Raw genomic sequence first — 27,684 nt, 5'->3', positions numbered from 1 at the left:
CCTGTTCCGAAGTCGAAATCATTTAAACAAATATCTCTACCTTTTCTCATCAAAACAATCCATTTTACATGTATTTACAAAGTAAATTTTTCCATGAGAAAGCAGCCAGTGCATCACAACTGCATTTCCATTTAATGAATTTAATTATCATTCTTTCGCCTCACCCAGGAAGCATTTAAGGCAATTTTCCATTTAATCATTTCCACTAAAAGCTACAGCAGTAGCTTGGGATTTTAAGGATTATCAAACCTCATCCTGTAGAATGGGAAACTTTGGTTGTTAAATGAGACACAACAATCATGACAGATCCTGTAATGGGAACAGGTGTCCTGTAACTGGGCATGGGCATTCCTTAGTTAGAGAAGTGACCTCCATGAGATGCACCAAATCAATCTGTCCTACAATGTTACTGCCACAAACTGGTCAGGAATGCTGTGGTAAAAACTTTCTTTTGTACATCCAGCTTGTGCCTCTGTACGTCTCCTTGTCATATTCCAGTGCTAGAAAACTAAAATATATTTATTTAGAAGGTTTTTCTGCCTTCAGGGGAAAGGAAATGAAAACCTGGACAGGGAGTGAAGTAGATCTTGACACATCTGTAGATTTATGCTAGAGGTTCAATCATATATCCTACAGAATCCTATAGGTTATATCCTAAATCTCAGAAGCAATAAGAAATAACTTCCACCTACTGCCTTCTGCTAGCAATAACTAACCAAATGTTTTGGCAATTCCTAAGCTTAAATGGGGTCTGTCCTTGGCTACTGTCAGTGAGGAACATGGATACAGGATAGAGCCACAGAGCATACACTTACTGCTGTGTGGGTGGGCTTTGTGCAGTGTCAGCTATAGTAAAAGAAGAGAAAAAAGAATTCTACAAAGGGCTTTTTATGTGCTTAAAGCCTGTGAGGATCCCCCGGTATGTCCAGGTCTGACAGAAAGCACCTTGCACTCTGAATATCTAGAACCTTCTTGGTAGTGGGGACAGGATGTTTTCATTGGCATTTTCATTCACTACCTTGAGCTTGTCAAGTTGCTCACAACACACCTAAAAGCAGAGGATTAGGGAATGACTTCTCTCATCCCACCCCTCACACTCTCCACAAACAGCAATGCCTGACATTCCATGTGTTTCATTATGATGAGTCTTTGCCCCAAGGGATTTACCATGAATCCACTGCACCTCTTGAGGCTGAAGTAACCAGCCTCAAGTTGGATGTGTTAAAAGTTGGATGTGTTTCTTTTCCTGTCTATACAGTTACAGAAATTCTCACACTTTCAGAGGTCTCAATTTTAGATTTCAATTACTAAGGCACAAGATCCAAATCCCAAGATGTAACCACACCCTAATTTAGAAATGTAGAACTTCAGTGTTTTAAAGTTGGTTGATATTCCACAGTGTCCCCTATTTCTAAGAGAGACAGAACCAAGCCCAGGTAGGCACCTGGAAACTCTCAAGCCTTGGCAATATCCCTTTCTGTCCTAAATACATTTAACTTTTTAATCAAACAATAAATTTTACATTTGAAAACTGCACTAACTTAAATGCCTGTCAAGGGTACCTGGCAATCTTCATTTATAATGCAGGTATGAATTCTTCTTTTCTTTGTTCTTGAGCTATTTATACTACTATTTGACTGAGCTAATCCAATAAAAATGCTAAAACTGTTTCAAACATTTTTCTTTATAGTTCATTTCATGCCCTATTTTACAGCAGGCTGTTCTCTAATCCAATTTACATTATTCTGAAATCACAAACTGATCCTAATTACCTTTTAATGATAATACAAGCTAATTTAAAGGAAACATCAGGTGCTGCAGTGAAAACCTATTGTAGAAGTTCCTTGCAAATGAGATCATGGGGTTTATGTATTTTGATATGAAATATTAAATGAAAATATTTTCTTGTTTTATGTGTAAAATTCAAATACTGTAGTTTCAAATGTGGGGCAAAAGTGTTGCTGTTCCAGAATCTTTGGAGGAGTTCATTCTGAAATTTAGAGAATAGCTGAATTACTCATTAATTAGTTCAGCATGAATAATAACCAGAAGCATGACTCTGCCTTTAACATAGATTGATAGCAGGTTAGGATGCAGCAATGTTTATGTACTTGGAGAGGAAGTTCAAAACATTATTGGCTCTCACTTTCTTGATTCAAAATAGTTTTCTTATGAATTTCTGCTGGATCAGACTTGTTTTTTTTCCTTTAATCACTCAGATCTGAAAGGTTTGAGGACTTTCCATAGACAGGTCTTCATATTATCATTCTTGACTGTCCTGAAAACTATTTCTGAAAGTAGGATTTTTCTGTCATGTGATGTTCTGAAGAAAGCTCATAGAGTTTTCTTCACACATGCAATATTCCTGAGGTTGAAAAGACAAAATTACCCTTATGTATCCCTCTGTCTGTACAATAATAAGGTGATACACGGTGATATTAAATGTTGGCACATTTGAAGCTTCAAAGGTGAAGAAAACAGATACAAAGTTTTGTTCTGGGTCCACAGCTACTCTGAGACACTTAGTGCTATCAGATGTGGTTAAAGCCATGGATTTAGCAGATTCTTTAATATTAAAGTCAGACATTTATATTGATAATGGGATGGGATTAGGGGTCTTAACATTTCAGCATACAAAGCACCCACTCAGCTGAGAACTAGAGAGAAACTTCTCATATTGGAGGCAATTTTATGAGCTGCAGCAGGTTTTATTGAACTTACAAAGCCCCTAAATATTTAGACCAGACAAAATTCTTCAGAAGGTTGACTTCTTGTAGGCAAAGAAAAACCTTGCATGTTCTGATTGCTAGAATGATGGTAATCATTGGAGTATGTGATTGGTGAAGTGAATTTATTGCTGGCTGACTGAATGAGCCAATTAACCAGTGAACCCAATTTACCCTGCCCTGAGTGACTCTGTGTGGTAGCTCAGGATGTGACAACAGTTGTGTGATCTGAGAACTCCGGGTTAGACATTTAATTATATTTAACTCCTGTAGATAATACAATCTAAAAGTGCCTTTTTTTCTCTCTGTAAACTGGGCATTTTCAGTCCTTCTTTTTTCCTAATGAAAGTTTCTTCGTGTGACTAATATTTAGAATGCCACCACCTTATGTAAAACAGTGAATTAGGAATTTTTTAAATAATTTACATTAATTGTATCTGGATGATCTTATGTCTTCTTTTTATAGATTTAATTTTTACTGTCATGAGGATATCTGTCTCAAAGTATGTATGTAAGACTGTCAGTAATTCATCCCCTTTTCAAAGGTTCTCTCAATTTATAACACTGAGTAAAGTAAATCTTCAGGTAATGTTTAAATTTGTGTAGTGCAATAAAATATTAAGTGGCACTATGATTGGGACACAGTACAGTTGACAGTGTTTCATGGCTCATTTACCCAAGTAATTATTACATTTTACTCAGCACTCTGAGATCAAGTGCAGGTTTTTCATTGCAGAGGTTCAGGTTGTTATGCATATAATGCATGATGGCTCTAATTTAAGTGGAGCTCAGGAACACAGGATCCTGAAGCTGTGTTACATTCATTAGGGAAGTACTAAAAATACATTAAATTATAGCGCGCAGTTGTGAGTGGTGGTGAATTGGTTTGTATGTCTGTGGTGCACACTGTTGTAAACCTCTAATACAGTAAGGGCTATTTGAAAGTCAGCTGAAAAAAGAGATAAGAAATTTTAACAAAAAAACAAACCATGAAATACCACTTACTGACAGTTTCCAGTGAAGACTGAGGACCTCAACTAACTTTCATCTCATGTGTGTTCATGCCTTATTGTCATCTTATTGCAGGGGTTCCATACTGCTGTCTCCCTATGACAAAGGTTTCATATTGTGGGCAGCTCCTCAGAACACTGACTCTTTCTTCTTCACAAAGCAGCCAACTGACTCCAGTTCCCTTCTCACCCAGCCACCCCACTCTGTTATGGCATCTTCTTCTCATTGGTTACAGCTGCAGCCTGTTAAAGCCAGGCCTGTTCCTAATCTTTGATAATTGACCCAGCTGCAACTCCTTAGGGGTAAGATTACTCTCTACACTATCTTTATTTTCTTATATTCTATCCCCCTACCTGCCTTATCCCCTTTTTTTCACTCCTTACTTTTGCTACACTGTTAGCATTTATGAGCAAAATCTACAATTATATGTTGAAACTTTGAACCTGGGCAAAATGGTTTTTTCTATTTTAAAGGAAAGCATCTCTATATTTCAATAATTCAACCCCTGGTTGAATGTACTACAGAAGGTTAACCAAAATAAAATTCATACTGACATGTAGCTATTCTTTACTTTCATGAGGACAAATCCATAGGAAGATATTTTTAGTTAAGCAAAGGCTCAGACGCTGAGACATTCTGAGCACTCAGGCCTTCTGCATAATCTTGTTCAAGCCAGTCCTAAAGCCTTGAACACAAATATGGTTGGTCGTCCCTTAAGTGAAACAACAGGGCATGACAGCCCCGCCACTTTGAAGCCTCTTTCAGATCTCTTCACTTTTTCTATTACCACTGGCCCCCAAATTGACTGATATAGAAACCTGGGCTGGATTTTTTTATTTATATTCAATACCGGCTCACTTGGTTGAGTAACTCTGAACAGCCTCACTTTCCCAAAGCTCTGGTAGCACAGGACTGTCTGAGGAGCTCCCTGTGGACCCAAGGTTGCTGGAACAAAGCCTTTCTTTCCCTATCTCTGAGGTGTAAAGTGTGTTTCTCTCCATTTAGCCTTCCCATCCCAACTTCTGAGGTAAGAAGCACACAGAAGATGATCTGTGACTGCTTCCAGAGTCTCTGTGATAGATCTTTGGCAGTGCCCATTGGGAAAAGCCAAGCCAAGGCTCCCCGAGCACAGCAGGGCTCCCTGGAGCTGTGTCAGACCTGCTGGTGCTGAAGCTCTGTGAGAGCTGCAGCTCTGCAGTTCTAATGCTCAGCTGTTGGACAGTACTGTGCCCCAGGTAACTGGGATGCAGTGATTTGCAAAGTCAGGCTCTTTTCTGATCTCTGTTATTTCTATAGCCAGAGGGGTTTTCTTCTTGTGTGATTTATACGGAATAACTTTAGGTAATGTTACTATTGCTTTATTGTTACCTGACACACTTCAGTGAGGTTTTCTCCTGCTTTGATTAGTGAGAAAATGATTTTTTTGGAGAAATGCCCATGATACTACCCTTTCTAGTGACAAATCTGATTTAAAAGAGAACTAAAAGAAGGAAGTAGTAGCACATAGAGCAATTCAAAATAACAGATCACTGCAGCCAGAGCATTTGATGTGAAGAATTCTGTTGCGTGGAAAAAGTCATAGAAATATATTGGTATGTTAGAAACAGAAAGAGCAAAATAAAAAAACAGGTTTTTAATTTTCATCTCTATTATTTCTGTTTTTCAGCATATATTTTAAATTCTGAAAAATTACTTTTTATTTCTACTATGGTTTCAGTCAATCACTATGTTACTTCAGATACAAAGGAAAATAAAATCATCCCCTTTTCCTATTGTTGGTTTATTGATATCACCACTCCTTGTGAAAAAGAAGAAATGTAAAGGAAGAAATATTTTTTCATCTTTTACTTGCATGATTACAATCTGTAGCTATGTTCAACTGGCTTCAAGCTACAAGATAATCATGTCTAGATAAGGCAAGATTCTTTAGGGAGTTAGACTATGACATAAAAAATTCTCTGCAGGCTAGAAAACATATTTGGCAAGAAACATGTAAATTACAAGTCTCTTCCATGCTACACAGCATAACTGCACAAACATTTTAAATCTGGAGTTATGTTTTTAAAACATTTAACACAATAAAGACCCACAGTGAGATTCAGCAGTGATAATGCAATGAATAACAAAGCTGAAGAAAATACAACTGCTGATAAAATCATCAGGCAGATGGGGCTATCAGTATTGAGGATACAGGGCATGTATGTGTGCTGTATATCTTCACTTAGCAGGTTCTGTTACATTCTATTTATGTCCCCTAGAGCTTTAACTTAGGAGTAGATTCTTTTAGAACTGGTAGGTTTCCCCATTTTAGTTTGCATGAGAGGATGCAGTTAGTTTTCAAAGAAGCAGCGGCCTATAAACTAACCTGCCCATATGTATTTATTGCCATTATTTTTTCAGTTTGCTCTATTGCAGAGGGATAGGTGCTGTGATGCCAGGTCCTGCAAGCTGAAGGTGTGGCTGGGATTTTTAGGAGGCAAAGCTCAGCACAGATTTCTTGCCTGACTACACCAGTGAGGCATATTTTTAACACAAGGGATTTAAAGGATTTTTTTCAATTTGCATCTGTCTCATCTCACATGTACCTAAGGTACCTTATGCATTGTCATCCTGTCCCCCTTGTGCACTGTTCATAGCTGCTCTCAGCAGTTCTTTTGGACACCCCTGCAGTCTCACATGCCAGGGGTGCTGCTCCCAGGCTGGTTTCCCCAGCTGCCTTGGGAACAGCACAGCCCCTGCTGTCTGCCTGCCTGTTGGGTGTGCTGTGCTCACTGCCTTACTCACACCCAGAGGACCAAAACTCTTGCCAGGCTTTCAGCCTCCCTGTCTTGAAGACTCTGGTATCTTTTCCCTTCCCAGTGTGCTCTGATCCTGTTTGTGACTGCTTGCAATGCTTCTATCCTTTGCTGGAGAGCAGTTTTATAAATAAACTCACTGGAACCTTCCAGCAGTACACAGACAGCCAGTGTGCTTTCCAAACTCTTTCCTCAGCATAGCAGAACTGTGCTAGTAAAAAAATGGACCCTGCACAAATGGAGACTCTTCACTCCCACTTCTTTACACCAACAAGCTTCAAAATTCAGTCTGGCTTCAAAAATCTAAGGACAGCCCAATGCTCAGAATAATTAAAGCCTTGAAGAGTTTTTGTTCTGGTTCTTCAGTGTCTGTTATTTACTTCTATTTTTGTTAGTTTTGTCAGTTTAAAGGGGGGGGTTTGTGTTGTTGGGCTGAGATTTTGTGTCGTTTGTGTGGTTTACTTGCTGGTTCATACTGGAAATTGTGGTGGTTAAAGTTCAGTTTCCCAGAAGATTCTTACTTCAGCAAGTCAAATATTTATATGGTGTCTCCTCTACTGTGTAATGACAGCATTCTATGCAGCATTTTTTAGTGATGAGGCACTTTGTGAGTGCCAGACTTGTGTAATCTGGAAAATTCTGAATTCTCATGTGTTTCATTACATTACATTACTGTTTTTCTCTTTTCCTGCTGAAGTGGTAAAATACTTGCTCTAACTTGATGGGCTCCTCCCCAGACTTTAAAAATATGTTTGGGTGTAGAAAATGTCAGAGCCCCTGCAGCAAAGCTAATCTGCATTTTATTCTTCTGTTTTCTTACTTTATGACAGTTCCAAGTCTTTGACAAATCAGTTATTCACAAACATTTTCTGAAGAACCAAACCATCACTAAGTCCAACTGAGAAGTTTTCAGCAACTTTTAATTATTGATCAATTTAGCTGCAGTTTGTTTCTAAGTATAATGTTTCTGATCATCTACTTTCTGATCACAAAAATACATTGCTGAATTTGAAGATTTATTCATGAGAAAAAGAAGTTATAAGGAGGTAGGACAATTCCAAATCAACTCCCTATTCTGCACTGAGTCTATGTAGCTTCTAGAACAGACATATATACCTAGATGCAAAAAAAAAATTGCATTGTTTGGCTTTGTCACCTAGCAGAATTTGAGACATGCAAAGCTAGAGGGACAGAGGGAAAAGAATCTGACTTCAAAGCGTAGGCTTAAGGTCAGAATTCCATCACCCAGGATAGGACCCATGGTGCCTGGTACCACATCCCACTGTCACATCCATGCACATTCCAGCTGCCTAATTTAATGAATAATGCCTCATTATGAGCAAGGTGGAGCAGCTTGTAGGAGCTGGGACCTGTTTGGCAGCTGAGTGTAGGAAAAATAAAGGACAGTGGGGTGAAACAAGGTTTGGCTCTGAGGCTCACATGTCCTGCTCAGTCAGAGTAGAATGAAAGGCACTGCAAAGTGGAGCCACCTCTTTTTCCTGCAGCTCTGGGCTTTGTGAGAGTCAGGATGTCCCTGCAGTTCTCACTGGCAGCCAGGCCATTCATCAGTTTGTGAATCCCAGAGGATCCCTGGACAAGCAGGACGTGCTGGACACACACAGTGCTGGACAAACCCCCCAGAAACCTCCTGGGAGTTGAGAGGCTTTGTGGATCAAAGTGCAGCAGGGACCTGAGGCAGCAGCTCTGAGGACTCAGATTTTCAACAGAAGTCTCCTCTCCTAAGTCCTTGCCCAGCTCTGTGCCTCATTATTTCTGTTCCACAGAATCCTCCTCACTGGTTCATTTGGGGAGAATGAAGGGACACTATCTCCTGGGGTAAACACAGTGCTCTAAATGATGCACAGTTCACAGTATAAATGCAAAATCCAGGCTTATAGAGAAAGTAGCTCTTACTCTATAAAGTTATCAGATAAGGATCATTTAGAACACAGATATAAAGATCTCACATTTTAAGAGGCAAGAATTTTACCAAGGTATTTGCAATACAGATTTTAAAAAAATGTTTTCAAAAAGTGTATAAAATAAAATTCTTTTGCAGTATTATTTTAAAATTAAGATTTTCAAAGCCATATTGAAAATCAGAGTTACACTGATTTGCCACTGAAGTTCTGTTTCCTTTACACTGCCCTGAAGATCTCAGTTCTGAAATTCTAAAACAATGAAAAATAAAATTTAGCATTCTTTATTAGTAAAAAAGATGATTTCACAGACAGGAATTGGAAATAGAAGTGCTATCCTACTCAACAGATTCAGAGCTTTTTATGTTGACTCCATTGGTGTCAATTGCCTGTTCTGTGTCAGCAGTGAGCACTGGGTGGGAACATGTTCCCATGGGACAGGAACATTCCACACGAAATTCAGAGTCACTGATGCTTTGATTTATTTACAACTTACTAAAAGACATTCCATACTTTTTCAACATATATTAAATGGATTTTTGATTTATAAAGCAAGCTGATTTACTGAAATTTGGTATAAACTTGCTAAAAATATACTAAATTAATCAAATTAAGTGACAGTAGCTCTAAAAATCAATAAGACTATCTTTTTCCAATTCTACTTTATAATAGCAGTAGTACCATCAGTGCAGAACATTTCCTTGGGAATAATGTCCTGCTGTCTTTAGGGTGTGCTTTCCTTCTTGGGTTTCCAGCAAGAACAGCTGTGTTGGGTACTACTGGATGATGTGTAATATCACTACCATTGGGAGCTCAGGTATCCACTGGGATCCATCTTTTCAATATGCAGAATTATCAGTACTAAATTTGCCAAATAGTTACAACTTATTTTTATTTAATATTTTAAAATGTTTTTGAATGAGGGAGAAGAGTATCTCTGGTCAAACCTGCAAGTAGGTTTAGGCAATTATTTCTAAAAGACCTGGCTGTGCTCACTTCTATTACTGTGGCTCTGGATACAATTGAAAATTGGGAGAGCAGCACCACAGTCAGGTTTTGAAGGACTCATTCCTTGGAGCTGACAAAATTTTCTGGGGATAAGAAGACTAAGTTCACTGCAAGGTCTTGAGTCATTATTCTTTGGGAAGGGAAAGAAAGTGAGCTCATCAATCAAGGAGAGCCAGAGCTGCATACAGCGGTGTAGGGTGATTGCTGCTGAGCTGTTTGCTGGAGAACTTCTGTAAATATCTACACAAATACTCAGAGCCACTGGGGAAGGCTGTGGTGACCTCTCTGCTTCTCTCCTTGTGCAACACAGAGAGCTTGGTGCAGTATCTGAAAGCCATTTGTAATTAACTCTCAGGCTGTTTGTTAATTGCATTTTATCTGTCCCTCAGGTCAGTGTTCATGGGAATTCAGGAGCTCCTTAGGAGGAAAGCTGAGGGCAAAACCGAGCTCAGGATGAGCATGCATGGAACTTGTTAAAATGATTGGTTTAGAGCCTGAAGTTAGAAGAGCACACTTGTCAATCTGTGTGTTTATGGAACAGGCATTGAATGCAATGGGGTTTATTATTAACTAGACTGAACATGAATAATATTGTAAAAATCTGCAACAGGTTCTAACAACAAGTGAATCTCTTTTTTCCACATTATCTCAAGATTCTAATTGGAATGCACATCTCAGAGAGCACTGTCTAGTTACATAAACCAGAGATAACATTTCCTGTGAAACTAGTGAGGCTGTAGCAGTGCATTTTGAAATATGACTTTGCTGGCTCACTGTCACTGCGAATTGTTAAATATGCCCACTTAGAGACCTTATGTGGAACTTTGAGTGCTGCTAACATTTAAAAGCTGATAGAATAACACAATTCATTTAGAAATACAGAGCAAGCCACAGAGCTGATAGGAGAACTGCCTTTGTTTAAAAGTTCTACATTAGACAAATTTGTCTTAATTATGTCTTCTTAAGCTTACCTTATCTTTCCTTTTGAAAAATAAACAGCCCAAACCATTGTTCTCTGCTAACAGGAGATGAAAATTACCCAGAAAACCTTTGATTTGGAATTGTCTCTGACATTTCAATACAGTATTTGACAGTTGAACAGGAAATAGAATTTTTATATGATACCAGTTTATGTTCAGTATTCATGTGATACATTCATTGAAAAGAAGCTGAAGAGAATACGAACCTCTTTAATAATGTAAATTAAACATAAATATTACATACTCTGTCTGAATACCAGTCTTATCCTTGCCTTGACAGGTTGATAATGTATGGCTTTGTGAAGGCCATGGTACACATTGGCCAGTTAAAGCAATGGGAATTCCACTTCACTGACTGTTTATTTTTTGGATCGCTGATGTCTGCCACAGATCCAGGTAACCATTTCAAATAAATTACTTTTTCAAAAGTCAGAAGAGTAAATAAGAACTGTATATGCCGTAGAAATGTTCTAAGTCTCTGTTCTTGGGGTTTTTTTTCTTCTCTTAGCTGTTAAATACCTGATATTCTGATAATCATAAGCAAATCAAAGTCCAAGTCAGCTCCTGAGATACCTTGTGGCTTTTTAGCAGCTGGTTTTCCTAGGCTGAGGTCACAAACTTTATAATTAAGGTTACTGAAAAGATTGGGAAAATGCTCTGATCTTCAGGACACCACCTGTTGCTTGCTGATATGAGAACTGCTGGAGCCTCACAGATAATAATCACAACCTCACATCCATGTGTGACATAACCCCCTTTAAGATATGGGGAATGGAGTGTTCAAATTTGGCCATATAAATACTGTTTATGTGATATCAATGTTCAGGATAAATACAACTCAGATACCAAGAAATTGACTTGAATTTGCAGATACAAGATTTAAAGCCCAATGTTACAGTAAATGGCAAAGTCTGGGAAGCAGAATCAGTCAATTTTGGAATCAAAGAATTACAGAATCATTTAGATTTGGAGGGATGTCTGGAGGTGTTCTAGTCCTACCTTCTAATTAGAGCAGTCTAATCTCAAAGCTAGCCTAGCTTTCATAGATTTGTCCAGGATTTGTTATGTTGAAACTGTCAATAAGAATACTCAGGTGTTAAAAGTATTGCTATTTGCAGCTGTGGGAACACAGTAAAGGAGAAGGTGAACAGATATTTATAGAGGTTATCTGCTAAGACAAAATACAAAATCTGCAAGGGTGCAATGGATTTTTGCAAAATTTTCAGCTGAGCAATTAAAGGAGACGGAAGAGAAAACATTTTGTCATGCATGTGAAATTCTGCATTAGTGTTAAAAAACTGCACTTGAGAAGCTTCTCTAAGAGACTTAGGAATAAAGCTTTCAAATTCCTGGCTTTTAAAAGAAATGAGAAAAAGCAATATTGTTCTACATATTTTTTCCAGTCTTTAAATGAAGTCTCAATATTTAACAAAATATTTGGGCTTGTGATTTATCATTCTGACAGCTTAAAAGTACGGTATAAAACAATTTGTTTCCACAAAACCAGTTGTTGCAAGGTTACTGTAAAAGCTGCATGAAATTGTTGTTCTCAAATTAATCCACACATCCAATATGCTGCCACTTCTTCAATCACCCAGCCATATTAATAAGACTCAGCACATGATTGAAGCCAATCTTCAGAGCAAGAGAAAAACACAGAAGTTGGAAGCACAAGGAAAACCTAGGAAAATCAACTGCTTATGGAATAAAAGCATCCTTACAATTTCCAAGTCTATTTCGTGATAGTGCTATGAATAGGGTTTTGCAGCTGGCTCAGTTTCTTTTCCCATTTCCCAGTCCAAGACTATTTAGTTTCACAAATATTGACTTATGATGAGTAATGTATAAGACAAAGGCACTGATTTTGATTATAAGAGTATTAAATCACCACTGATTAATCTAGAACAATCAAGAGAGAAAAAAAATCAACAAAACAGAAGCTCCTCTTGCACTGTAAGGAATAAGTTACAAGGATTACTTTTCCCAGAGTTTTAAACAGGCTTAAAAAGCTAAAGTTGCAGTTGAGAAAACTATTTTTAGTGTGACAAACTGCATTGATTAATATTGTTTCTAATTACTTCTCTGCTTATATAGTCTGTGCACATCCAAGAGTTTTTTAATGTTCAGCCTTGCTCCCTCTGCTATCAATTCACAATATTCTAAGTTGTTTCATGTGTTCACTAATCTTATCCATAAATTTCACCCCCTCAAAGACTTAAGAGAATTTTGAATTAAGGTTTTCATTAATTAAATGGTTGACACTGCTGAAAATATTTCATTGTGTTTTAGGATTTGCCAGTGAATTATAATCTCAAGTGTGTAAAGAGCTCACTGGCATTCCAAAATCAGTTCAAATATGGCTCCCTAGAGAACTGATACATATTAGGGCGTAAAATAATCAGTATAAAGATTCTATCTGTGATAACTAGGGTTCATTTTGGGTTTTTTAAAGAAAACTTTAGTAAAATGTTGTGAGTGTTATCAACAATAAATTGGTCTTAAGATGAAATAATAAATTCCTGACAGATTTGCTACATGATTTTTCATTTAATTCTTCACTGTGTAGGACTATGAACTCATTTCAAAAAGAGATTTAATTTCCCATGGCTATGGAAAGCAATTAAGTCTCAAAAGATGCCAAAAACTGATTTGTTGACTTGACAGAAGTTGGTTTGATTGAGCTCCTTATTTGTGATAGTAAAGATGACTGGTAGGTGTTTACATGTTAAACAAAGCTTTTTAATCTCAAGGTAGCAAACAAACATATGCCAGGTAAAATTTTCTAGTATTGCAAAGAAGAAGGAAATAATGTCACAGCACTCTGCAGTTTTAGTTCTGAAGTTTATCTGAAGATTTTTAATCTAGATATTTTGGCATAAAAATAATTCAGGAGAATTGCTCTTATTTGCTGTGTGTTCTCTTACATAGAAAACTAGCACTGGAACTAAGATTAAGAAATGAATTTAGGACTGGATATACTTGGGACTGTGTTTTCCATTATAAACTGTGATCCTTAAATATCAACAATACTTTGTGATGCCTCAAAAGACTTTCATGTCTCTAGAAAGGACAGTTAGAAACTTCAGGGACAAAACAAGGTCACTCTTGACCAAATAATTCATCTTACAGAGAACATCTCCTTCCAATCATTTATCATTTTCAGTAGAGAAAGTTTCTCATTTTAAGACTTCAGGTGAGAGGTGAAATTTTAAGAAATAAAATTTCTAAATTCCCAAATTATCTCTTCATTATTCTTGATTTAAAACATGACACCAGTATTTACATTTTTGTTTATTCTGATCAATAGGCATAATTCATCACATTGTCAAGGAAATCATGTCTTATTGTTTCATCTGCATAAACCAGCACAGATTTCCCTGTTTCACTGTTGAAAGGGTTGCCTTGTGTTAGCACTGGCATTTGATTTCTGGTGTGCCCTGACTCTGGGAGTGTTTCTGTGATCCTTAAATATCAACAATACTTTGTGATGCCTCAAAAGACTTTCATGTCTCTAGAAAGGACAGTTAGAAACTTCAGGGACAAAACAAGGTCACTCTTGACCAAATAATTCATCTTACAGAGAACATCTCCTTCCAATCATTTATCATTTTCAGTAGAGAAAGTTTCTCATTTTAAGACTTCAGGTGAGAGGTGAAATTTTAAGAAATAAAATTTCTAAATTCCCAAATTATCTCTTCATTATTCTTGATTTAAAACATGACACCAGTATTTACATTTTTGTTTATTCTGATCAATAGGCATAATTCATCACATTGTCAAGGAAATCATGTCTTATTGTTTCATCTGCATAAACCAGCACAGATTTCCCTGTTTCACTGTTGAAAGGGTTGCCTTGTGTTAGCACTGGCATTTGATTTCTGGTGTGCCCTGACTCTGGGAGTGTTTTGGGCTCCCTTCAGAGGTAGCAGGGCAGTTCCTGGCTGTGCTCTGTGCTCACACAGGTGCCCCTGCTCAGGAGCAGCAGGGGGAGCAGGGAAGGTGCTGGGGAGCCCTGGGTGCCTGCCCATCAGAGACCTCACAATGACACTGACTGCCCCTCAGAGACCTCACAGTGACACTGCCTGCCCATCAGAGACCTCACAATGACACTGACTGCCCCTCAGAGACCTCACAGTGACACTGACTGCCCCACAGTGACACTGCCTGCCCCTCAGAGACCCCACAGTGACACTGCCTGCCCCTCAGAGACCTCACAGTGACACTGCCCCTCAGAGACCCCACAGTGACACTGCCTGCCTCTCAGAGACCTCACAGTGACACTGCCTGCCCCTCAGAGACCCCACAGTGACACTGCCTGCCCTTCAGAGACCCCACAGTGACACTGCCTGCCCCTCAGACACCTCACAGTGACTCTGCCCATGGGGCTTGGTGGCCCAGCTGCACAGTGACACTGCCCACAGGGCTTGGTGGCCCAGCTGTCCCTGTGGCTCTAATGGAGCAATGAACAGCACAGACCTGGCACAGGGGGGTACAGATGGGACCTCTGCCCCAGCCACCAAAAATACACACACAGCACAACTGTGGCAGCCTCCAGGGCTGTGCTAGTAACACCTTCTGGGCAATCACCTTCCCATCCAAAGACATTCCACATACCTTTAGCCCTTCCTTTTGTTTTCTTTTCCAATTTTTGATGTTTCAAATATAGAAAACTGATTTACCCTCAGAGGGTTTGCTGAAGCACAGCTATTTCTGAGCTATATGAACTCCCTTACCTTTGGTCACATTGACAATCACAAGGCTCTTCCCTTTTTGAAGTTACTATGGTTACAGCTGAACTGGAGCTGTGAGTTGCACTGCTCTTGTTATTGATAAAATTGGATATTTATCAGAAAGAGCAGTTTCTGTTTCCCATAAAATTGAAGGATTTTGCATTAAGAAGCATAATGTATAAATACAACAAGGTAATGCATTTCAAACACTATGTAAGACAGTTTATAAATGTGTTTTAAATTAAAATATATGTCCTCTTTCATCTTATTCACCACTGAACTAATCTGTGAGTGCTGTGACTTATTAATAGGGAAAGGAGTCTATAATTCAAATTTGAATCTTTATTTTTAGACAAAGTCAATAGGAAATAAAAGTTAGATTTCTCTAATCTTATTTTCTTCTCATTTGATACTGCACTCCTAAAAGAATTCAGTCCCATGAGCTATGAAAGATATTAATAGCTCTAGTCAGAAGACTGAGGTACAATAATACCAATACTTTATATAATGGTGTAATTTATTTTTTGTTTCCTTATTCTTTTAAAAGTAACAGCAAAGTAGCACTGAATCCAGTTAGCACAGAGATTGTTGTAGTTTGGTGATATCTCAGTTATAGATACTTTTTACAGGCATCTATAACAAGCCAATTTGTTTCTACATTTGTCCAAAGATACCTTTCACAAAGCAGCTCCACAGACACTTCTTATGACTTGGGTACAACTGAAATCATGTTGGGTTCAGCATGTGATAGATGTTACCTCAGCCCATGAAGTCAGGGAAGAAGTGAATCAGACTTTTGTTGGCATAAATAAAATCTGTGAAAATCTTAGATGCCTCACTATTTCCTGCTTCCCATCCCTGAATTTTAACTGAAGTTCACAACCCTTTCTGAGTCAGCAGCTCTGGCACACGTTATTTCTGTTGGTGTGGGTTTTCTACTGCCACAAAAGGTGTTGGTGCTCCCCCAATGACCTGACCTTCCAGCCACTTCTTTACCCACCTCTTTTTCTGTCCTCATTTGCTTACACTGAAACAAGAGAGGCCAAGTACCTTAAAGAAAAATAGTTTGGTATCTTTGTAATACAAGTTGTTATGGGAGTCTTTAAGTAGTTACCACACAAAAACCAAGCCCTTCTCACTGTTGCTCAGCAGTGCCTTCAGAAAGCCAGGGGCCAAGCTGACTGCAGTGCAGCATCTACAAACTTGACTTAGATGTCAAAGTTCTCACAGACTGGGCATGTTACTGTGGTATAGGATTATTTTTAAATTATTTCCCTTGAGTTTTAAAGTCATCTATTTGACAAAACATGATGTGACTTCCTTGGACATGATGACTATTCCTAGAGCGTTATTATGTCCAGAGGTAACTTAAATTAACTTTCTTCCATAGCAGAGCAGCACATCCCCTTTGATGTGGCCATTCTGACCTATGCCCAGAGATTCTCATAATTAATGAAGGCAAACGTGGTCATGGGGAAGTGCCCAGACAGTGGTGGTCAAAACAAGGTGAAAATGTTTCCTGGAGCTCTTAAAAGGGTGGATGTGCTAAAGATCCTGCAGATCTCTGTTCTTGTGCAGACACTATTTATAATTTTCATTAATGAGTTGGCTAATGCAATGGAGGGTGTTTCTTTATGGTACAATATTCTGCTGAAAGGAGATTGCAAACACTTTGAAAGGCATGGTTAGAATTCAGTATGATTGCTGTAATGATTTAAAATAGACAAGGATAAATGCTACACTTGAAATGAAAGTATCTTCATAGCAGATAAGAAGTGAGCATTCACTTCTGAAAACGATTTCAAGTTTACAACCTATGAAAATGAGTCATGAGAACCAATACATAGCAGAAAAAAAAAAGGAAAACAGGATTTATTAACGTGTTCTACAGCATTTTTTCATTCTATTTCTTGACAGCGAGTGTCAACTACATTACTGGTATGTGGTTTTAGGCACTGTATTTCAGGAAAGATATGAGCTGATTAGAGGGCAAGAAAACATTACTAAAGGAGGAGATTGAATGAAGTGAGTCATTTTAGGGAGGAGATGTCTGAAATGAGTCTTTGAATAGACAAATTCTGCTGAAAGAAAATCAGAATAAATATGACAAATTTTTGTCTCTCATTAGGCTAGGAATGGAAATTGCAGACTTGAAAAGCAGGAGGGGAGATTTGGGTTAGACATGATTCAGGAATAATTGCATTTATAAATGATATGAATACTGAAGAGCAAGTCAGACTCCCTTGAGTTTCTTGCAACCAGCATCATTTCAGTTCTTGGAAACAAATCAGATAAATATCTGTCAGCAGAGGTAGGGCTGAAGTTTGCTCTGCCTTGGGCCAGACAAGAGAGGGACAGAGCAGAGACCAGGACCCTTCAGTCAGGGACAGGTAAAGAAGATCCAATAACCTCCCCTGGAAATGGGAAAACATTTGAAATGGAAGATATTTTCTGGGAACTGGGTGAACTGGGGGTTTCTCCCAGAAGAGGCAATTGATGCATTACTGTGTTGCTTGATTTATTATTTTGCTTTCATTTGAAAAGATTAAAGTAACATTTTTGGGGTAGAGTTGGAAGAGAAACAAGAAGAGAAAGTTGTTTATTTAGGAGGCAGGAGGAAGGAGAGGAATGTGCAGGCATCTGTCTAATTGCCTTGGCCTGCTCCACACACACTGCAGCAGTACAGTGACTTTGATTACTGTTTTCTTTTCCTTCTATCATTATCACAGGGACTATTAACGAGAGCCCAAACTAATTAGCTAATAAGCAAAAGCTGAAAGTGGCAAATAGTTTTAGAAAACAAGTCTGTTTTTATGCCAATGACATTAGAGAGCAGGAGACTAAACTGAGTCCATATTTAGCACATTAAGTCAGCATTGCTACTCAGGCAAAAACCTGAATATAGACGTTGGTGAACCAAGAAAATATCTTTTGTCAATAAGCTTCTGCCTACACCTTTGAGCTATTCTGGGGAAAGAACTCTTTTCGTAGTTTAAATTATAACTGCAGTGGGAGTAGATGGGTGAGGTTACCAGGATGGTTAAATATAACTAGCTAATTTAAATATAGCTATATCAGCAAATGTTCTGCTACACACATCTCCTAAATTGTCTTCTGTAGAATAACACTTCCAAAATTCTTCAGAGATAACTTTAGAGATAACATCAGAGATAACATCAACAGAGATCACTTTAACATAAAATCTCACAGGAGAACTGAGAATCTATTTTGGTTTTATAAACTGATTTTGAGATTACATAGATATTTAAGTGCCATTTAGAAAACCTTAGCAGCAATGCTTTGAAAGTTCCAAGAAATGTCATTAAGACAAAGCATAATCAGCTGGTCATACTTTTGTATGAATTATCAGCAGTCATGTGAATGTAAAAGTATATTATTTTTATTTCTAAAATGTCAGATGTGAACATGGCATCCCAGAGGCACTCCAAATCCTTAGGATTCCTGGGCTATAAGGATGAGTCAAGTGCACAATTATGTACTAGAATGAGCAGCAGTGAAGCACTGAGTTACCATCCAATTTTTAACCAGACAAGTAATTGGGAGTCTTTACATTAAATTCTGTTTGAAATGAGAAAGTTCTGCTTTGTCCATGCAAAGAGAAAATAGTAAGAATTATAAGAATTCAAATAAGACATACACAGAACACAGCCTTCTTCAGCTGGAGATTATGAAGTGCAAAATAGACCATAGGAAGGACTGTGATCCTCTGTCTGCAGGGAAGAGGGAAAAACAGAGATGGCCTAAGTTATTATCTACAGGATTTAACTACCTGAATAGGAACCAAATGTCTAAATACTCCTGATGATATGTGTCTAAATCATTTGCTCACCTTCAATTTAAATTCACCACACTCTATTTTTTATATTGCACTGGCGAACTGAAAATCAAATATAGGGTATAACTCAGGCAGAAGGAAGGAACTGAAGTCACTGGTATGCTGAAGGAGCCTTAGAATGGGTTGTAGGTGTAAAATATCCTGGTCTGGGTCAGAGGCTTCCTGGGTACCATGAGCCACATCCTTGCTGAGTGTGGGGCAGGACAGGGTGGGCATGCTGCACATCCCTTAGTGAGCATGTGTAACAGATGGATAAGTGTTATTATGTCCTTCTTAAAACAGGTAGACCCCTACTCATCACACACAAAATGCACAGCAAACCCAACTCTTTTCAGCACCCTTACTCCTCTGTGGTCACAAGACTGCAGTGCTTCATGCACAGTGAAACATGCTGTGACATTTTCATTTCTGTAGGATTCTCTGTCTGAGAGGGAAAGCTTCTTCCTAACTCAGCTGCAGCAGCAAAATTCATAGACTTAATAGTTGATCCTTCTTAACCCATTGTTATCCACTTAGGCCATATATAGGACTGGGCTTCTCAAACCTGTATTCTAACATTGCTTTATTTCTTGAACTGCCAGAGGAACATGAAAATACCAACTCACTTTTCTTTCTTTCCATACAGTGACAGTCCTTGCTATTTTCCATGAGCTGAATGTGGATACAGATTTGTACACACTCCTGTTTGGAGAGAGTGTCCTAAATGATGCTGTGGCTATCGTGCTGACACAGTAAGTTACACCCACCTCCATGCTTTACTTGGGGACATCATTAAAGCTTTTCTCACTGGTGCCACTCTCACTGATATGCTTTGTTCAAGTACAGCTATACTATTTGAAGGTTTTGTTACAAAGATGTAGTTTTAGAATTTTTCTTGGTTTGTTAACACTAGAATTCCAATATTGTTCATAGTAACTCTATATCCAGAATGCAACTTTAGTTCATGTTCTTTAACCCAGAAAGCAGTACATTCTGTAAAATGGTGAACTTAATTTATTACCATTTCTTTCCTCATCTAAACAAGGTATCTTGGAAAAAAAATGCTAAATGAACATCTAGGACATAGAGCAACTATAACATTCAAGACAGGTTCTTTTTATTTTTTGCACTTACTATTTTCCAATATTAAAACCACAAAGTGGTACACAATATCTGTTTATCTATTTCTGTCTATGGAAGCTGGCAGAGCTTCAACTGATAATATTATCCTAAATTTATATATAGCTTTTTTATTCTCAGGAATCCTCAAACAGATCACAAATGATGGGCCAAAATCACACAAGTATGTGCTGTCCTAAAAACATAGATGCTAAGTACATGATTAATGGGATCTCAAGTTTACTCCACTCTACATGTATTATATGCTTCCCAGAGCTTTGCCAGAAATACAAATAATCCTCTCAGATAATCTTAAAAGTAACAGAACTGCAAAGTCAAATTCACTTCTCCACGATGTTTGAAGGTGCTTCACAGTAAGCCTCAATTCAGTGCCAACTTTCTCCTTAAAACATGGTTCCTTGAACAAGGATTTATCCTATCTCTCAGAATTAAAGACTTTACAGTAGTTAAAAGATGAGCTTAATATTTTGTCTGAAACCCCATGAAGTTTCAACTTATAATAATTGCTGCAAAAAGACCCAAACTTGTTTCACAGTAGAAAAAGAAATAGTATTCCTATTTAATTTACCACTCTCCAATTATCAATCTAGTAACCTTCACCTACACTGAACTCCTCCCAGAGTTTCCAGAGCAAGAGCAATGTTTTCAAACACTGTTGAGTGTCTGAGCACAGCAGCTCAGGGTTAGATAGAGCATGGCTGTCACAACCCGGGACTGGGGCTGGAATTTGTCACCTGGGAGAGCTCTGGTACACCAGATAATAAAATGCACAAAAAGAAAAGTAAGCAAAGACCAAACAACTCGGTGAGAGAGCCACAGTATGGCATTGAAGCAGCTATTAGAATTGGGAAGAAGTGTGTAGGTGGCAATGTCTGAGATTTTTATCTCCCTCCCTTGGCATGGTTTAATAACAGCCGAGACATTTTCAGCTCATTGAGACTCCTCTGCTGTTAGTGCAAGGTTCCCACAGAGGAACAGTGGGGCTCCAAGCAGCTCAAGGGAGCCCATACTGTTTGAAATCTCTCTGTTTTCAGTCACCCTAATGCCACAGCACACAGATCTCCCAAAGGAGCAACTCAACTGCAGAACAAATCTAAAAGGGAAAGACCCATCAGATTCCAGTTCCATCAGTATTCCAGTACATGATTCATGAGTTTCTAAGCTCTGCTCTTCCCAGTACTCAAGTCTAGGTTATGCACCTCAGCCTATCTACCTCTAATGTTTTCTTTGCTGTTACATGAGAGGTTACAAATCCTTAGTATAGAATCTCTTGACACTGGAAAATTGTTCTGATTTTTTTATATATATTCACTGTGACCAATTCTTTGATTTCTAAAGTCATTTGCAGAGACTGAAGAGAATACATGGCATCATCAGTTTCACATTTCATTACTCTCTGGCTTAAATAATCAGATTCTGCACAAATACAATACTTATGCAACCCAATATAATCTTCCTGTAGCATTTTAAGTAAAGATATACTGTTAATATTGCCAGCTTCAGGTCATTAAAACCCTATTAAACCAACCAGAGTTTAAATTAAGAAAATTGTTTTTCTGCCACTGCAAAAGAACAGCTATTTTTTTCTCCTGTAACCCATACCATTCTTGTGTGCAAACACAACATGTTCATAATTACAGCAATAGATGTCTATTTAAAAAGGTGTGAGAATAATGTTTACAAATCTGGAAAAGCAAGAGTAAGTAATTTAGTACACTACATAATGATAACCAGGAAAATAGAATATGAAAATACACATTGCCTTTCATTATCTAAAAGAATAAGTAAGATAATGTCTGCAGGAGTGACTCACTGCAGGAGAGGCAGGAAGAGAAGAGAGAGGAGGCCCTTATGGCAGGAGGTGACAATTTGGCAAGGTGAAGGCAGCATGGCTGTCTGCCAACAAGGGCTTAGATTGATCTCTCTCCTTTCTTTCAGCTTCTCCCTCCAGTTTCTATTTTTCCTGTCCTGTTTATCATTTAGTTTAAGAAGGACAGCAGCAGGAGCAGCCACCCCTGCATTTTTCTAGGGATTTAGCAAGTCACAAGAGCTGTGTGGCTGCAAGTGTGTGCACACAGTGAAAATCCCAGCCAGGGACACCAGTTCTCTGGGGCAGTTTAACAGCTCTCCTGTGGCCATCCTGCCCCAGCAAACACCTGGGTGTTTGTGCTAACTGCAAGGTTTCATTTCTAGTGTGCTATTTTAAGATAATCCGTGCAGGAGGGATCACTGTGACTCAAATTGACAGCAGTGGCTGCAGGGAGGCTGACAAGCTGTTCTGCATCTGGGAGAGCTCACACACACAAGGGCCTCTAAACAAGGGCATGGGAGATGCAATGAGGATTTCCTCATATCAAAATCACTTCCAGAGTTTCTAACAACTTTTTGTTATTGGGATAAAATTCTGCTTTTAATAAAAACTTGTGAGAATTCTCACAGAAAACAAACATCAAGAATTCCAAGTGTTTAAGAAAACTGATAGCAGACCCTTAAAAGAGAGTATTTATTAGATTATTAAATATGTCTGCTTTTACCCAGAAAAACCCATATGACTAATTATGCCACAAATACTTCCTACATACTTTGTTTTTAAGAATACTGACTGAGGAAAATCCTGATAAAAGTAGTTTCGTGATTCCTCTTAAATATTTCCAGGATAAACATATACCAACTCAGGTCATCGTACATCTTCACTCAAAAAGTACTTTCATTCTAGTCTAGACATACCTTATACAAGTTAATGTCATGCTCAAACCCTGCTTTCTTGGCAGAAGCTTGTATAAGGCTTCCTGAAATAACATGGCAAAGGTAACTGATTTATTGAAAGTTGATTGAAAAACAGTATCAATTTCCAGGGGAAATAACTGAGATGCTGGAGTTCAGCTCAGTTTGGGCTGAGCACCCTCTAAGGCTGTCTTTTCTCAGACAGTGATTCCTATAATTTTCTTAGGCAGACAAGAGAATTCCTTCTGACACGCTGGGGATTCTTAAGGGTAGGCACAGCCATTGTATTACTACTTTCAGTAGAGTTTAGATATTTTCAAAATATAGGAAACTCTTGTGATATAATGGACCTCAAATAGAAAATTAATAAGAATCCTTAAACCTTTCTGGTTCTAGGTACTTGTTTACTTGTTTATTATTGGTATTATTTCAGTGGGTTATTTCTGTTATTATGTCACTGAACTTGAACGTAGCATAGACAGGAGAGAAATGTAATCCGAGACTGAGAAACAGACATTGGACAAACATCAAATGCAGTTACAAGAATTCAGTCTGTTTTTCATGTGGTCATTGGCCCACTGATGTAACTGTCCATTATCTGCAAGTGTTACCACCCTACTTTTCACAATTACTAATTGTTGTTCCTTGAGTATTTTATATTAAAATCAGTTTTTCTGAAAGGACAAGAACAGATATTGTAACCATGCTGCTGAATAATTAGATAGGGAGCTGGAAGTTGCAGGAATAATATTGGCTTTGAAAGTTATGATGGGTGTCTGCTTGATGCATATCTCAGTAGATGTGAAGCTCCCTTTATGATTATATTTTTCTTTTTTTCTTTTGTCGTGGACTGTCTCTAATTTAGATCCTTTGACCTTCCATTTTTGAAGCATTATTCTGTGTAGTTTTTGCCACACTTTGATCCCTGAGCACATTGAATAACAAATTTTACAGAGGAAAGACATCTGAATGTTCTCACGTCGTATTTTTCCCACAACCTGCAGTTATATTCAGAAAGTGTCCTTTGAACGCGACGTTGTGGGTTTCCATATGTACTGGGTCAAAATCTTTTGTTTCATGTGTTTCAATTAAGAAACAATGACTTTTCTCTTAGCTAATCCTTTGTTTCAGCTTCCTCCCCACCTGTAGGTAAGTTTGTTCAGTGTAAGAACACAGGGAATTCTGTCAGCCTGAATCTCTTCCTCATGCTGAGATTTGTTAGGCACTATTAGCAAATGACAAATAGTATTGAGTCCTCACATAAGAAAAGAAAAAGGATGCTGGTTTCTCTATTGCCCTTATATTTTTAGCCACTTTTTAAACCCTGTATGTATTCATGCAGTTCCTTAGTGTCTTTTACAATACTATCTCAGCCACTGGAGTGAAAATGAAACTAATTTAAGTTCTATTTATTCTCAACATGTGTCTGAGTGCTAAGATGTTATTCACACATCCTAGACATATCAGTACAGAGAAACAGTGTAAAAAAACACTTCTATCCACAAGTGGGCCCTTATGTACCCACAGCTAATAGCTTTAGTGTACCTACACATAGAACTCTTCAGCCTAGGAATTCTTTTTCAAAAGGATAAAAGCCTCACTCCTTGCCAACTAATGTACAAAGTGTCTTTCCAGGAAGGAAAGAGGGAAATAAAAGCACCTGTGCCATCAGACAGGTGGCAGGTAAAAAGTATCAACACATGCAACATTTTCCTGTTTAAAAAAAAGAGATTTCTAAGGTGAAATGAAGATGTAAGAAAATAAGCTGGTGAAAGCAACAAATGGACATTGTGAAGGCATGGCTAGGAAAAAGAAGCAAGAAACAAAGATAAGGCTCATTGTGTAACTACAGATCATGACAGTGATACATAAACCTGTAGCTAGAACTCTTTGGAGGGAAGAAAAGCTTGTTTATTCATAAGGATAGAGAGGAAAACCTGATTATCTTTCTCTGATGCAATTTTGCAGTTTTATATTGTTTTGTTATGAATATCTATGTTGAAATCCTTAGTACATCAAAATCTACTCCTGAACTGCAGAAAACTGGCAACAGATTAGGAATTAGGACAGCCAGTTCAAAGAGTGATATGCTGCAATCAGGCAGTGAATGTGAATTCAGAAAAGGAATGAGATTCTGCCAGAAATACAGGGGGTTGCTCCCAGACCCTTTCTTTGTAGCTGTCTTTACATGGACTGGTTGGGCAGCCCTGGGGGGACTGAGGCTTGTGTGAGCTCAGTTTGAGCAGGGGCAGGTTTAGATGAGGGGCTGCCTTTGCAAAGCCTGACCCAGAAATCCCAGCTCAAAGTGAGACCAGCACTGGAACCCAACAGACAGGGAGAGTGCTCCATGTACTGACCTGCATGGCTTGGAATCCTTGACAAACATTTAGGGATTTCAATGTCTGTGAGCCACAGCTCTGGACGAATGACTAGCTGGATCTCTGGATACAGGCCTTGCCTCATTCCAGACAAATGCTATTTGTGATTTTATTCCCACCAATATTCCTGAGGAGAGATGTCTGTAACATTGTGGAGGAGAATAAAATAGAATCCCCTGAAAACCTGAAAGCAAACAAAATGCTGGATGGAAGCTCAGCCCAATCATTTCACTTACTGGTTCCCCTTAGACTAGATGGATTTGGCTGCTATTCCAAATATTGTTGGAAAGGTTTATATAACAAGCATCCATTCAAACAGTCAAATAACAGAGTAATTTATATATTAATAGAGCAAGGAGTTAATTATGCATCACGTTAGTGAGTGATTTTGAAAGGTAGATGAGGAGTCCTTTTCTCTATTATTTCTCTAATAATGAAATTTTGGTTGTCCATCTGCTCTTTTTACCTTTGAGGAAGGGTTTAGTCCCAGCTTATTTTGTTGATGATAATTAGAGTTTCACGTCACTGACCATCTGGAACAGGAGATGTGAGCACTGGGAAGCTAACCAAACTTGCTATTAGCAGGAACTTTAAAAGAGCTTCTCTCCCAGAATAGAGGAAATCCCACATAAAATGTTTGTATCTCTGCTTAACAAAACTTCCTTTCTTTTTGCCTCCATGAGCTTTACTGTACAGACCAGTGTTATACTTAAATCAGAGGAAAAAATGCTGTTGAATTTCTGTAATGCTTCTTAAAGACAAAATTGTAGTATGAAAATGGGCACTCAGAAGAGAATATTTTCAGGAAGTAGTTCTCACTCCTCAATTTTTTTCACGTTTCAGTATTTCGTATCCCTTTTTCCAATATTAGTGCCATACTAAAATTTTACTTGGGATCTATTTAATATATGCTAAAGGTCATGCTCTCTGTGCTGCTGGGTGTGTGTGAGCTGGAGTTTATTTCCCCAGCAGCCCTCACAGAGCTGTGCTTTGCCCTGCTGAGAGCCCAGCAGTGTTTTGGTGCCGCTGAGCAGTGCTGGCCCAGCAGCAGCTCTGTCTCTCCAGCTTCCCAGTGGCAGGAGGTGGACAGAGACTTGGGAGAGGACACAGGGAGGCCACAAAGGGATATTCTATACCATATGATGTGCTCAGCAATAAAAGCTAAGAGAAAGGAGGAGGGGGCAGATAAATGTTACTGCATTTATATTCCACAGCAACTGCTCCAGGTACTTGGCTGAGCATCACCCACCAATGGGAAGCAGAGAATAAAATTTTTGCTTTCTTTGCTTTCACACACAGCTTTTGCTTTGTTAATGTGCCTTTATCTTCCTCCTGGTCTTTTTTCTATCTTATTTTCTTTCCCCCACCCCATCCTACAGAGGAGGGGGCAATGGAGTGGCTGGGTGGGCACCTGTCACCCAGCCAGGGGCAGCCCACCTCAATTCTGTAATTGGCACTGCTTTGTCTGTGCAGTTTATTTGAACAGGCAGCCCTCAGCTGCAGACTGCTAAGCTAGAGTAGATTTCAGTGAGCAACCTTATGGAGATTGCCCTGAGGGATGTATGAAGATAGAGCTTAGCTCAAATCAGCTGGGAATGTCTGTACTTGTCAGACCCAATCAAACCAGAGGAGCTGCAGGTATCTCCATCCACTGATACACAAACAGATAAGTTTTAAGTTCAGAATTAAGAGCGCTGCTTGCAGTCCTTGCAAATCACACCTAAGTGGCACTTATTTAGCTACACTTTCCCTGCAAATGACCAAACTGGCATCAAAGCTTCTTCATTTCAAAGATTTCTGTTGGGAACTCTTCAGAACTGAAGTACATCATGGTTTTTACAGGTAACAGCCTGTACAGGTTACAGCCTGGGTTTTGAGCTCTTCAGATGGTTTTTCTTGTCCAAATAACCATTTTCTAGTGAATGAGACAGATTTTTCCTGAGAGCAAGATAATTACATACAGAGTCTCATTCTACTTACAGAGACAACCCCTTTTATTTTAAAATTATAGTATTGATATTATTTCCCTTGAAGTGTTCCAAAAGAAAGCTGATTTCATCCTCTCTGGATGAAATACTGTATGTAAGAGTCTCTCTGGCTCTTGCAATAAATTAACATACCATGTCTCCTGGCAGAGAAGATAGAGGAGGAGTATGTGTCAGAAAGGTCTGGGAGTCCTTTCTGTCATTTCATTTGCAAGGTAGCCACCAATTCCTGTTCACTGCCCACATCCTTCCCAGAAATACAGTACTGGAAGCACAGCTATCTCAGAGACAGAGAGTTTGTCACAACAGGATACTCCATAAAAATGCTGTTATTCCTTGGAGATCAGGTTATGATTACATGAACAAAGAACCCATTCCTATTGTGGGAGAATGGACTATTTTCCAGTGGCTGCCCAGGAACACTAGGAAAGACTGATGTCTCTTGTGATCCCT

At 38.6% G+C, this 27,684-nt stretch overlaps 1 protein-coding gene across 2 annotated transcripts in view; it reads left to right on the top strand.

The window, feature by feature from the left end:
* The window catches only part of SLC9A9 (solute carrier family 9 member A9), a 170,984-nt gene that overhangs the window by 27,064 nt on the left and 116,236 nt on the right, over window positions 1-27,684 (top strand). For both annotated transcript variants that reach the window (XM_066556466.1, XM_066556465.1), the window contains exons 5-6: window positions 10,720-10,835; window positions 19,651-19,756. In XM_066556466.1, the coding sequence (XP_066412563.1) occupies window positions 10,720-10,835; window positions 19,651-19,756 (222 nt within the window). The remainder of the gene's footprint in view (window positions 1-10,719; window positions 10,836-19,650; window positions 19,757-27,684) is intronic.

Source organism: Molothrus aeneus, chromosome 10 (assembly GCF_037042795.1).
Source record: "Molothrus aeneus isolate 106 chromosome 10, BPBGC_Maene_1.0, whole genome shotgun sequence".
In the NCBI taxonomy this organism is placed as follows: domain Eukaryota; kingdom Metazoa; phylum Chordata; class Aves; order Passeriformes; family Icteridae; genus Molothrus; species Molothrus aeneus.
This window is presented reverse-complemented; position numbering and strand designations above follow the sequence as displayed.